The sequence below is a fragment of the Cetorhinus maximus genome, chromosome 14 (genome assembly GCF_964194155.1).
Source record: "Cetorhinus maximus chromosome 14, sCetMax3.hap1.1, whole genome shotgun sequence".
Classification (NCBI taxonomy): domain Eukaryota; kingdom Metazoa; phylum Chordata; class Chondrichthyes; order Lamniformes; family Cetorhinidae; genus Cetorhinus; species Cetorhinus maximus.
The window spans coordinates 107,240,210-107,253,544 of NC_135892.1; the positions used below are offsets into that span (position 1 = coordinate 107,240,210).

Genomic DNA, 13,335 nt, shown 5'->3' on the forward strand with positions numbered 1-13,335 from the left:
TCCGTTGACGTGATTTGTGTCACACTGGTCTTCACTCCTGAGCTGACAGTATTGTCGCATCTTACGGGCAGGAGTTAAACCTGGAGACTCTCAATTGTGGAATCGCTTGGCAGAACAGAACTTGAGCACTGCTGTAAAAAAAAAAGAGACTTGTTGTGGAAGCTCTTCATTTTGCACGCATCAGGACAGACGCAAGGATGCCAAATTTTCCCTTTGAAATTTGGCATTCTTGCATTTGTCCTGATGTGTGCAAGATGAAAATCTTCGACATCATGTCTCTTTTTTGAGCAGGCTCACAATTATTGGGCTCAGCTCCTTTTATCCATAGAACCATAGAAAAGCGGTTTTCGATGCAAAGAAGGAGGCCATTCGGCCCATCTTGTCCATGCCAGCCCGAGGATACCCAGGTGCCCTTTCTAATCCCACCTTCCTGCGCCTGGCCCATAGCCCTGCAGCTTACAGCACTTAAGGTGCAGATCCAAGTACTTTTTAAAAGAGTTTAAAGTTTCTGCCTCTACCACCAACTTGGGCAGCAAATTCCAGACACCCACTATCCTCTGCGTAAAAAAGTTCTTCCTCATGTCCCCCCTACACCTTCTGCCACTTATCTTGAATCTATGTCCCCTGGTTCTAGAATTCTCCATCAAGGGAAACAATTTTATCCTGTCCACTCTATCTATTCCCCATATAATTTTGTACACCTCAATCAAGTCACCCCTCAGCCTTCTTTGTTCGAGGGAAAATAACCCCAGCCTATCCAATCTCTCCTCGTAGCTATGCTTTTCTAACCCTGGCAACATCCACTGAGATTCTACTCTCTTACAGCAGGTAGCGGAGGTCTCAATATTCAGGCCAAATACTATGGCTTTGAATTACCTGCTTGGGCACATCTCGGATGCTGGACCATTCTCAACATGCGTTGCCAAATCTACTTAGCCTGAAAGATGGGCATAAATTAGAGTAAATATTTGGGGCCTGAGAAAAGTGCCAAACTCACAGGGTCTATTTCTTCCTTGGGCATGCACGTTAAAAGTCCCAGCGATTGTTCAACTGTCAGTCATTCATGTTTGGCACCACATATTTAAGAATTGGAGAAGCTTTACAATTTTTAATGTGTGTCACATTGACACCATAAAAACTCTTTCAAAGAAACAGATAATAAAGAGACAGATCTCAGTGGGGCTAAATTTGAGAGAGAAAAATACTCAAACAATTGCAATAAAACATCAGGAAAATGATCTTGTTTCCTGTTTGTGCCTGAAAACCTGGTGGTAATTTGAGGAGAGACTCCCAGCGAGCGCAATTGCAGGAAACCGGGGTATGAGGCTCTGTACTTCAGCATGGGGACAGTTTAATGGGCAGAGGAGGTGGAGGGATTGATAGGCAGTCATAAGAGACTGATGAGATTTAGTCACATTATATTTGCATGCACTACTCAAAAATTCCAGTTTTTTTTAGGTTGCATACTTGATTTGGAATCAGAATGTACGCATGGCTACGCAAGAAATTTGGGTCTCTCTGGTTATACAAAGGTGGCCTACGTTAGCTTTTAAACATTTCCTCTTCCGAGCTGGTTTCAGAAATGAATCTCTTCCTACTTCAGCCATCCCATTTCAGCGTCCTCAGCTGGGGAATAGCAGAGTCGCTTGCAGACTGTAGCTCCCACGACTTTGCCCTAACAATAAGCCTATGCACTGGCCTCATGAGCACGCTGGATTGCACAAGTGTGATGGGTTTCTCTCCATTCCCCATACCTGCCATCCTGTGGGTTCCAACAACAATAGCAACTTGCACTTATATAGCCCTTTTAACATAGTAAAACATCCCAAGGCTCTTCACAAAACCGTTATCACACAAAATTTAACACCGAGCCACATTTTCTTTTATTCATTCTTGGGATGTGGGCGTTGCTGGCAATACCCACATTCATTGCCCATTCCTAATTGCCCCAGAGAAGGTGGTGGTGAGGTGCCTTCTTGAACCACTGAAGTCCATGTGGTGTAGGTATACCACAGTGCTGTTAGGAAGGGAGTTCCAAGATTTTGGCCCAGTAACAGTGCAAGAACCACAATGTAGTTCCAAGTCAGGATGGTGTGTGGCTTGGAGAGGAACTTGCAGGTGGTGGTGTTCCCATGTGTCTGCTGCCCTTGTCCTTATAGTTGGTAGAGGTCATGGGTTTGGAAGATGCTTTTGAAGGACCCTTGGAGGTATTAGGACAGGTGACCAAAAGCTTGGTCCAAGAGGTAAATTGTAAGCTTTTAAGATGGAGAGGTGGAGAAGTTTAGGGACAAAATTCCAAATCTAAGGGTTTAGGCAGCTGAAGCCAATGGTGGAGTAATGAAAATTGAGGATGTGCAAGAGTCCAGAATTGGAGAAACGTGGATATCTCAAAGGGCAATAAGGCTGGAGGATGTTACTGAGGTGGGTGGATAGAGGGTGGCGTGGGGCTATGAAGGGTTTTGAACACCAAGGTAAGAATTTAAAACTGAGACCAGTATTAGGTCAGCAAGCACAGAGGGTGATGGGTGAATGGGACTTGGTGTGAGTTAAGATATGGAGCAGCAGAAGATGAGAATGAAACATGAAGTGCTCCCCTCAAATTACGTTAGATCACAAAATGCAAAACTGTACTACAACCTACACTGTAGTTACACAGCCAGAGAATGATGGTCTAACAACATTCGAAGCTTTGGAATAGCAATGTTCAATGATTCACATTCAGTATGACAGTGTTTCTCAAGCTTACATTGACAGGAGGATGGCATTTTTTTTATCCCCCATCGCAGGATTTCAGCATCATCTGTCGACGGATCACCTGTCCGCCAGTGTCATGTGCCAGTCCCTCTTTCATCGAAGGCGAGTGCTGTCCCTCGTGTCTCCGTAAGTACACACTTGAAGGATTTGTGCTTTTAAATTATGTTGCCATGTCTCATGCTCTGTAGGCTTTGTAGGGAACGGAAGCACATACCACGGTTTGGGGCAAGGGACGGAGGGGGAAGCTACCGGTCCAGTCTTAACAGAGAGCGGCCCAATGATATGACCCTGCTAGATATGACTTTAAATCCTCTTCTCTGTCAGGTGGATGTAGCAAACCCCATGGCAACTGTCTCAGTGTTCTGATCAATATTTATCCCCCAGTTATCATCAATAAAAGAGATTACCTGATCATTTATCTGCATAAGATCCTCCCCAACTCTGTGAGGCTCCTGGAGTTTTTAACTTTGGCATTTATTTCATTAAAAGTACATGTTCCAAATTACAACACATGTGCAACTTGAGAAATGCTGTGCTGCCCTTTTTCTGATTACGCTCTTGTTATTGATGTCTTGAGGCTTTTAGTAGGAGTTTATTTTCATTGCAATAATAAAAAGTGTTCGGGAGGGGTGTTGTGGGGGTCAGTCAGTGTAGGTCATGAGGGGTCTGTGGAGAATGTTGCTGTGCTGGCAGTTTCAGAGGTTTTAAATTTCTAAGCATTGTCTTTGAGCCAGGGCGAGAGTCACGGAGAGCTGGTAAACGCCTGGAGCATTCCCTGTGTTTTATCAACTCATGAATCACAGAGAACCAGACAGGAAACAGCTGAAAGGAATTGAGAGAGAAGATGGTGGGAAGAGAGGAATGAAATAGAACAGTGAATAGAGAAGCAGACAGCAGAAAGGCTGGGAAAGAGAGAAACATCTTGTCTCTATAGTTCAAGCATCGTTTTGTGGCATTTTTATATTATATTCACCTGATATATTTTCAGTTAGCAGCCTGGGATGGTCAGGGCTGTCTCCATGGTGATAGCCAATCGGTGAGCCTCTTAAAACAGGATAGGCACTGGCAGTCAAGTGTTGGAGCACTGGACTGCAGTGATAAGTTTGTTCAGACATCTGAGCAATAGTGGATGTCCAAGGACTATCTACAGCCTCCAAAGCCCAGGCAACTGTCCTATTTGGACTTGTGTTTCTGACTGGCTGGTTTGTCCTGTGAGGTTCATATGGTTTAGAAAGAGCAGTTCTTAGTACTGGTGAGTAAATGCTGCATCAAAACATCAGACACTGTTAGTATTAGTAACTTGCGATATTTAAAATGCCTGGGAGATACCTTGGAATATGTATGTATCAGCTCCTGGGCTGTGGACCTCATGGCTGGAAATTCTACACTGAGTAACTCACCTCCTGATTCCCTAAAGCCTGTCCACCATCTAGAAGGCACAAGTCAGGAGTGTGATGAGTGCAGCTCAACACCATCCAAGACAAAGCAGTCCTCTTCATCAGGACCCCATCCCTGACCTTAAATATTCACTCTCTCCACCACCAGTGCACAGTGGCAGCAGTGTGCACCATCTACAAGATGCACTGCAGCAAATCGCCAAGGCTCCTTCGGCAGCACCCTTCAGGGAAAGACTATTGCTTTAGAAATTGGAAGGCAACAACATAATAAAACGGCAGGCAGCCTCCAAAAACATAAAGTGCCTTCAATGACATTGGAAAGGAAAGGACCTGCATTTATACAGCACTGCTCACAAACTCAGGATGACCCTTTACAGCCAATGAATACTTTTGAAGTGTTGTAATGTTGGAAATGTAGCAGCAAACCTCCCACAAACTGCAATGAGGTAATGACCAGATTGTCCGTTTAGGTGGTGATGGCTGAGGATAAATATTCAACCAGACACCGATGGGAGCTCCCATGCTCTTCTTCAATATAGCACCCTGGGATCTTTAACGTCCTGCTGAGAGGGGTAGACGGGACCTCGATTTGACATCTCAGTCGAAAGGCCCTGCAGCATTCCCTCGGTGTTGTGCAAGAAAGCACATCAAGCTCAATCATTTCAGCTCAGCTATAGGTCAAGATTATGACCAAAATTGGATGCAGTGTAGGGCACGTCAAAACCTTCCAAAGAACTTGGCTGTTTGTCCAGCCCTTGCTATTATTGAGGCATTGCGGTTCATAATACGCAGAAAGCCCAAATCCTGTCAAAACTTATAATTAATGACTTCTTGCATAATGGGTGACATAACTGGTTAGACTGAAACATTCTAGAAATAAATCTGCGATTATGCAATCGAGGTCATTAGCGCACAGGCTGATTCGTATCTCAAACCCCGATTGGACAGACCCATAGTCATTAATTATCGTCTCAGGTACTTGGATTGGAAACAGTTTCAAACCTTTTAAGCTGCTGAATTGAAAGAAAATAATTTGAGGCCATTTGCCAAATTGCAAACATTAAACAGAAAAGGAAAGATCACAAACCTTACCTTAAGCTAAAAGGCAAAGTTGCTGATTCTTTCAGGATAGGATGAAATGGGCCTCTTTTTTTTTTTGAAAAGAGAAGGCTGAAGGGTGACCTAATAGAAGTCTTTAAAATTATGTAAGGTTTTGATAGAGTGGATGCAGAGAGAATGTTTCCTCGTGTGGGGAAGAGCATAACTAGAAGCCATCAATACAAGATAGTCACCAAGAAATCCAACAGGGAATTCAGAAGAAACTTCTTCACCCAAAGAGTGGTGAGAATGTAGAACCCGCTGTTAATATCTTTTCAATTACATTGTTAAGGTTAAGAGAAACAGGCAATGGGTATTAATTATCTTTGAGCACAAATAAATAGGGGACAGCTGGGGCACTGGGCTGAGTGGGAGGACAGCTGTGAGACTGAACATGTCAATAAACTCTCTCAATAAGGAAAAGCTCTGTGTCTTGATTTCACCTCACCAACAGGTTTGGATCCTCTTAACACGCTACCATAGGAGCAGTTGAAGCAAATAGTATAGATACATTTAAGGGGAAACTGGATGAAAGGAATAGAGGGTTATGCTGACAGCTTTAGATGAGGAAAGATGAGAGGAGGTTCAAGTGATGCACAAACACTGGCATGAATTTGTTGGGCTGAATGGCCCATGTACTAATGGCTGTCGTGAATGATCTGGCACATATTCTACTGGAATAAAGCTTTTGCTTTCTGCTTCATCTCTTGTTCTCTCAGTGTGCCATCTTGGTTACTCTTCCTTCTTCCTGACTTTCATTGCATTACCAAGAAGAGTCACTGAACAGTCTCCTGCTCTAACCAGTCTAATCAGGATGGAAAACTCCCTCAACCTGTCCTTCCTCCTGCAATCTTCAAACCCAGACTAAGCACTGTGCGCTCTCTGTGATTCCTGTCTTCCCATTTCTACTTTATTCAGCTCAGATGGTGTCTTGCGCTGTGACCATGGGCCTTTCACTTTAGTTTCTCAATAATAAAATTATGTTAAGTTGTTGTTCTGTTGTTGACTACACAAGAGCTGTTTTGTGTTCTCTCTCCAGTTAAGGACAGTGAAGACGGTTGGTCTCCTTGGTCTGAATGGACAGAATGCTCCGTGTCTTGCGGCATTGGAACACAGCAACGAGGAAGGTCTTGTGACCCCACCAGTAGTCGTTGTGAGGGCCCATCCATCCAGACTAAATCTTGCCAGTCAGCGGAATGCGACAAACGGAGTAAGTTTCACTTGGTGGATGTCTTGGATGCCTCTCAGGTTGTCAGTTGTTCCCACTGTAACAACGAACAAGGTGTAGCAGATTTTGCAACTGGGCTAATCGTAGCTTCTATCAGGACCAAATCAACATGCTATTTGTTTACCATAAACATATCACGCACAAACTATAACAGGTGAGCTTGCCTATTAGGCTTGGCTGGGAAATGCATTCATGGCACCTCTAAAACCTGTCACTTACAAGGATGAGGCAGCAGGTGCCTGACAGCACCATCAGCACCCAATCCACCGCCAGGTCAAACCCAACCCTGACCTGGAAATATATCCGTTGTCCCTTCGTGATCGCTGGGTCATAGTGCTGGAACTCTCTCCTGACAGTGGGAGCATAGTGGTTCAAGAAGGTTGCCCACCACCACCTTCTCAAGTGGCAATTGGGAATGGGCCATAAATGGCAGCCTTGCCAGTGACGCCCACATCCATAAATTTCTTTTCAGCTGAGCCAGTCAAGCCACGAGTTCCCATGTTCAGTTCCTGGTCTTGCTAAATCAATCACCTCAGCTTGGCAGCTGCACCATGGCGATGAAAGGTGGAAATTTCCCATGTGGTTGAAAAGCTCGCCTGGGCACACCTGTGATAATTGGCCGCGTGGGGTGGAAAGTGCCTGACGTTCTCAAAATTGCACCCTCACCAAGGGTAGCCATGACACGTAAAGAAGATGAAAAGGAAAATTAGTGGAAGACATGGGATTGAAAAGTGTCTGGGGTAGAACTTGACTTTGTACAATGGTGCAAAACAGACGATAGTGAGCCCGTACATCTCTCTCAACTTTTAAATCCATTGAAGTCAAGATAGACAGATATGAATCACGCTACTAATGACTTGCTATTCATGGTTTTACACTCTCGCCTGAAGCCTGAGAGCTACCCATCCTGTTTATTCTCAATGTCAGCTCCTTACCTTAGCTGTCGGATATAATTGGAGCGTCTGATGAATTTGGATAGCAGTGTGGAGTCCCTCACTTTGGAATATTTGCAAAGAGCTCGAGGTGGTATGTCAGACACAGAGGCTGAATTCAGGCAGTTGTTGTCTTTCACCATCCTCTGAGGTTCTTGTGAAAGACCTGATTTGGAGTGTGACGGAGATATCTGATACCTCCTAGAACATTCAATCTGCTTTTGTTATCTCTGCATAGAGACTCTGTATGTCAAGAATATATTTTACAATCAGCTGTGAAAGGAAGCTGCTGTTGATATTATATGTCAGGGGCCTTTAACTTATCCATGTTGGAAGGGGCTGCCTATTTTATAGCTCACATCACTTAGAGATGATCATAACCATATTAAAATGTAACAAATGTAGCTTTGGAGTTTCAAAATGATGGGAGCCATTGTTTTACATTGCAGTCAGACTTGAGGGGCTGAATGGCCTACTCTTGTTTCTATGTACCTGACCTCCATTCTCCAATTATCCAAATTTTTCCAGGACACAATCCTAATTTTTATTTTGGGGACGGGTGGAAAATAGACATCGGCCACCCTTGTACAACCTGTCTGATAATTCATTCCATTGGCATCAGTAGGTAGAAAAATCGGGCCCATTTCTTGCCACCAGCTCAGGTTGAAATCAGACTTGCTGTCACTTTGCAACACAACTAACACCAAGCAGGTGTAGGCCATTCAGTCCCTTGAGCCTGCTCCATCATTCAGTAAGTTCAATCCTGACCTTCTGCCTCAACTCCATTTTAACCCCATCCCCAAATCCCTTGATTTCTTTTGTCTCGAAAAATCTAGTGATCTCAGTCTTAAATATACTCAACCACTGAAAATCTGGATTAGAGAATTCTAAAGATTTACAACCCTTTGAGTCATCACATCTCAGTCCTAATTGGCCGACCCCTTATCCTGAGACTATTCTTTAAACTGCTTCTATTTCTGGACCCCCAGCCAGGATAAATAGTCAATCAGCATCTACCCCATTCAGACTTCTTTGAATTTTATACATTTCAATGAGATGGCCTCTCATATTTCTGAACTCCAAGGAAACTCCATTCTACTCAATCTCTCCTCATAAGATAATCCTCTCTGACAGAACATGGTGTAAGAAAGATTCAAATTTTTTTTATTATTATTCATTCATTCTGGGAATGTGGGCATTCCTGGCAAGGAAAGACTTTACTGCCCATCCCTGATTGCCCTTGGGAAGGTGATGGTGCGCAACCTTCTTCAACAGCTGCAGTCCGGTGTAAGTACTCCCATATAGTGCTGTTAGGAAGGAGTTCCCAGGATTTTTACCCAGCGACCATGGAGGAACAGCAATATACATCCAAGTCAAGGTGGTTTATTTGTATCGTAGATGCCTTTCTGCTCATGTTTAGGTTATAGTTCTACCCTGTGTGTAAAATAAATGTTTGGGGAGTCTCAATTATCAGCCAATTTCTATTATCCATTGATCGATCTATTATCAGCCCCATGTCTTTCAATTTGGGGAGCACTGCCATTTCTCACTGTCTGATTCCCTCTACTGACATCAATTTTTGTGCTTTCAGTTCGTCAGGATGGTGGTTGGAGCCACTGGTCACCCTGGTCTCCATGCTCGGTCACCTGTGGCGATGGCATCACCACCCGCATCCGTCTCTGTAACTCGCCCGTGCCACAGCTCGATGGCCAGGACTGCCAGGGTAATGGACGGGAGACAAAGCAATGTATGAAGGCTCCATGCCCCAGTAAGTCCATTCACGCAGCTCCTTGGCTGGCTTTCAGGCTGGCTGTTGCCCCTTTATGTATTTGCTTGGAACTATCAGATTGGTTTTAGCTGATGTTTTCTGCCATGGACTAGCAGTCAGCCCATGACATAAGAGGTTACCTTCTTAGCTATGGGCATCATGGTCTGTAAATGAACCCCTGGCCACTCTGCCGCGATTCCCAGCACCACACTTCTGGGAAGATGTCAAGGCCTTGGAGAGGGTGCAGAGGAGATTTACCAGAATGGTATCAGGGATGAGGGAGAGGTTGGAGAAGCTGGGATGTTCTCCTTAGAGCAGAGAAGATTAAAGTAGACTTTTGAGAGACGTATCCAAAATTATGGGGGCTTTTGATGGAGTACAGAGAAACCTCTGGCAGAAGGGCACAAACAAGAGAGCACAGATTTAAGATAGCATGAATGATGCGGAGAGGATATGAGGACAGTTGTTTTAGGCAGTGAGTTATTATGACCTGGAATGTGCTTTCTGACAGGTTGATGGAAGCAGATTCAATACTAACATTCAAAAGGGAATTGGATAAACACTTGAAGGGAAAATATTTGCAGGGCTATGGGGAAGAGTGGGGAGCAAGAGTGGGTAGCAGGGCTATGGGAAACAGGGAGAGTGGGACTAATTAGATAGCTCTTCCAAAGAGCCAGCACTGGCACAATGGTCGTCTTCTTTGCCGGAAGGTTCTATGATTCTGTGTCGGAAAATGCTGCGAACATGCAGCAGGTCTGTCAACATCTGAGAAGAAAAAAGACAAGCCTAGAATTCTGAGCAGATTTCGAACATTTGTAAGAAAGCAAAGGTTGGGAAAAATTCAGGACACGACAAAGGCAACTGAAGATAATCCCTCGAACCTAACTCGTCCAACATTGCGTTCAAATATGATTTAGAACCTCCAAAGTCTTTTCTTCCTGCCAGGGTGGTTCCAGATATGTGTCCCCTTTGACTTCTGATTTTTAATTAACTTTTTATTCATTCAGACTTTTGAGTCTAGAAATGCTCGCATTTGCTGGTGATGGGGGAATGCAGCTAGGGTACAATTCCAGCAGGTGGGAGGGGTATGATTTAGGGTGTAACCCGGAGCTGCTAGCTCTCTGCTCCTGTTAAGCACGGAGAAAAATTGCTCTAGGGCAGGGAGATGGCGGGTGGGAGTGTAGCTGGGGGTGTGTTTCGGATGGTGGTGAGATAATTACTAGGCCCCCACATATCCCCACCATCCCCCCCCCTGCAACTTCACAAAGTACTTCTGAGTCCATTGGCAACCTTGCAAATGGCTGCTTCCTGATAGGCCTAGTAGGACCAATGGCTGCTGTGGCTCAGTTTGTAGCACACTTGCCTCTGAGTCATCAGGTTCTGTGTTCAGGTCCCACCCAGGGGTATAATTTTACAGCCTCTCCCACCAGCGGGATTTTCCGATCACACCAAAGTCAATGGATCTTTGAATGGTTCGCTGTATTTTACAGTCCCACCCACGCCGTGGCAGGGCTGTAAAATTCCGCCCCAGGATTTGAGCACAAAAATCAAGGCTGACATCCCAATGCAGCACAGAGGGAGGGTTGCACTGTCAGAGGTGCTATCTTTCAAATGAGACATGAAAATGAGGCCCTGTCAGCCTTCTCTGGTGGATGTACAAGATCCCATGGCACTGTTTTGAAAAAGGGGTGGTGGAGTTATCTTCCATGCCCTGGCCAATATTTATCCCTCAACCTGCTTCACTAAAACAGATCACCTGGTCGTTGTCATGTTGCTGTTTATGGGAGATTGCTGTGGGAAAAATTATCTGTCACATTTCCTACATTACAACAGTGATTCCACTTCAGATTTACTTCATTGGCTGTAAAGCATTTTGAGATCCCCTGTGATTGTGAAATGTGCTATATAAATGCAAGTCTTTCTTTATGAGATCGGGGGTAGATCCATTGTGAACCCTCAGGAGGTTCCATTCCTGCAGTAAAGCAGAGCAGCGGTTCCCTTTACCAACTTGCTTCCTCTGTCGCCTGGGCCGCACTTGAAAAGTCATTGCTTTATGCCGGTTTTCTTGGCCCGTCGTGCTTTCTGTCCCCCCACCAGGCCTTGATTCAAAATGCTTCAGGAGTCCTCTCCCTTTCTCCTCTCTGATATCTGGCTGACTGACTGTCTTGTTCCTTTGCAGTTGACGGTAACTGGAGCCCCTGGTCCCCATGGTCAATTTGTACTGTTACATGTGGCGGTGGACTGCATGAGCGCAAACGGAACTGCAACAACCCAGTCCCCAAGTATGGAGGGAAGAAATGCCTGGGGGATGCCAAGGACACTAAAATATGCAACAATCAACTCTGTCCGATAGGTAGGTGGGAGCGCATGAGATATTATTTTACTTTTTGTGAGATATAATGCTAATTTATTTGTAAGGTTTGACTGTATTTATTGACCCATCTCCTCATAGGTCTTCTTGATTCACTTGCTCAGCTACTTCTAAGGTCAGTAAAGAGTCAGTCACACTTGTGTGGGACTGGAGTTACATATAGTCCTCCTACCAAGGAGGTAGATGCTACCCAGGCCATGGTGACAGACGAGGAAACTCTGTCACTAGAAGGGCTCAAAATTGATAAGGAGGAAGTGTTGAATAGACTGTCGGTACTTACTTAAAGTTTTCAAGGACTGGATGAGATATTGAAGGAAGTGAGAGTAGAAATTGCAGGGGCACTGGCCATAATCTTTCAGTCTTCCCTAGGCTCAGGGGTGGTGCCAGAGGACTGGAGAATTGCAAACATTACGCCCTTATTCAAAAAAGGTTGTAAGGATAAGCCCAGCAATTACAGACCAGTCAGTTTAACTTCAGTGGTGGGCAAGATTCTAGAAACAATTATTCGGGATAGAATTAAGCCACATGGAAAAATATGGGTTGATAAGGAAGAGCCAGCATGGATTTCTAAAGGGGAAATCATGTTTAACTAACTTTCTGGAGTTTTTTGAAGAGGTAACAGAAAAGTTCAATGAGGGTAATACTGTTGATGTGGTGTACATGGACTTTGAAAAGGCATTTGATACAATACCACATAATCGACTTGTGAGAAAAGTTATTGCTCATGGAATGAAAGGGACAGTAACAATGTGGATACAAAATTGGCTGAAAAATAGGAAGCAGTGAGTGATGGTCAATGGAAATTTTTTGGGCTGGAGGAAGGTTTGTAGTGGAGTTCCCCAGGGGTCGGTATTAGGACTGTTGCTGTTCCTGATACATATTAATGATCTAGACCTTGATGTGCAGGGAACAATTTCAAAGTTTGCAGATGATAATGAAGCTTCGGGGTTTTGTGAACTGTGAGGAGGATGGTGTGGAACTTCAAGAGGACATAGACAAGTTGGTGGAGTGGGCAGATAGGTGGCAGATGAAGTTCAATGTGGAGAAGTGTGAGGTGATACATTTTGGTAGGAAGAACATGGATAGACAATATAAGATAAGGGTGAAATTTTGAAGGGGGTGAAGGAGTAGAAAGACCTGGGTGTATATGTGCATAGATCATTGAAGGTGGGAGGACAAGTGGAGAGAGCAGTTAATAAAGCATATAGTATCCTGGGCTTTATTAATAGGGGCGTAGAGTACAAGAGCAGGGAGATTATGCTGAATTTATATACGACACTCGTTAGACCTCAGCTGGAATATTGTTACAGTTCTGGGCACCATATTATAGGAAGAATGTGAAGACCTTGGAAAGAGTGCAGAAGAAGTTCACAAGAATGATTCCAAGGATGAGAAACTTCAGCTATGAGGATAAATTGGACTGTTCTCCTTTGAAAGAAGGCTGAGAGGAGATTTGATAGAGATGTTCAAAATTTCGAGGGGGCTGGACAGGGTAGATAGGGAGAAGCTGTTCTCACTCATAAAAGGATCAAGAACGAGAGGGCACAGATTTAAAGTGATTTGCAAAAGAAGCAAATGTGATGTAAGAAAAAGCTTTTTCACACAACGAGTGGTTGGGTCTGGAATGCGCTGCCTGGAAGCGTGGTGGAGGCAGTCTCAATTGAAGCATTCAAGAGGGCATTAAATGATTATTTGAATAGAAACCATGTGCAATGGTAAGGGGAAAAGGCAGGGCAAGACAATAGGTTATAATGCTCATTTGGAGAGCCAGTGCAGACACAATGGGC

General features: G+C 44.4%; 1 protein-coding gene across 1 annotated transcript in view; it reads left to right on the forward strand.

The window, feature by feature from the left end:
• thbs2a (thrombospondin 2a) overlaps nucleotides 1-13,335 on the forward strand; it is a 63,296-nt gene that overhangs the window by 23,738 nt on the left and 26,223 nt on the right. Inside the window, exons 7-10 of the mRNA XM_078557449.1 lie at nucleotides 2,787-2,880; nucleotides 6,289-6,459; nucleotides 9,001-9,177; nucleotides 11,357-11,530. Of these exons, the coding sequence (XP_078413575.1) occupies nucleotides 2,787-2,880; nucleotides 6,289-6,459; nucleotides 9,001-9,177; nucleotides 11,357-11,530 (616 nt within the window). The remainder of the gene's footprint in view (nucleotides 1-2,786; nucleotides 2,881-6,288; nucleotides 6,460-9,000; nucleotides 9,178-11,356; nucleotides 11,531-13,335) is intronic.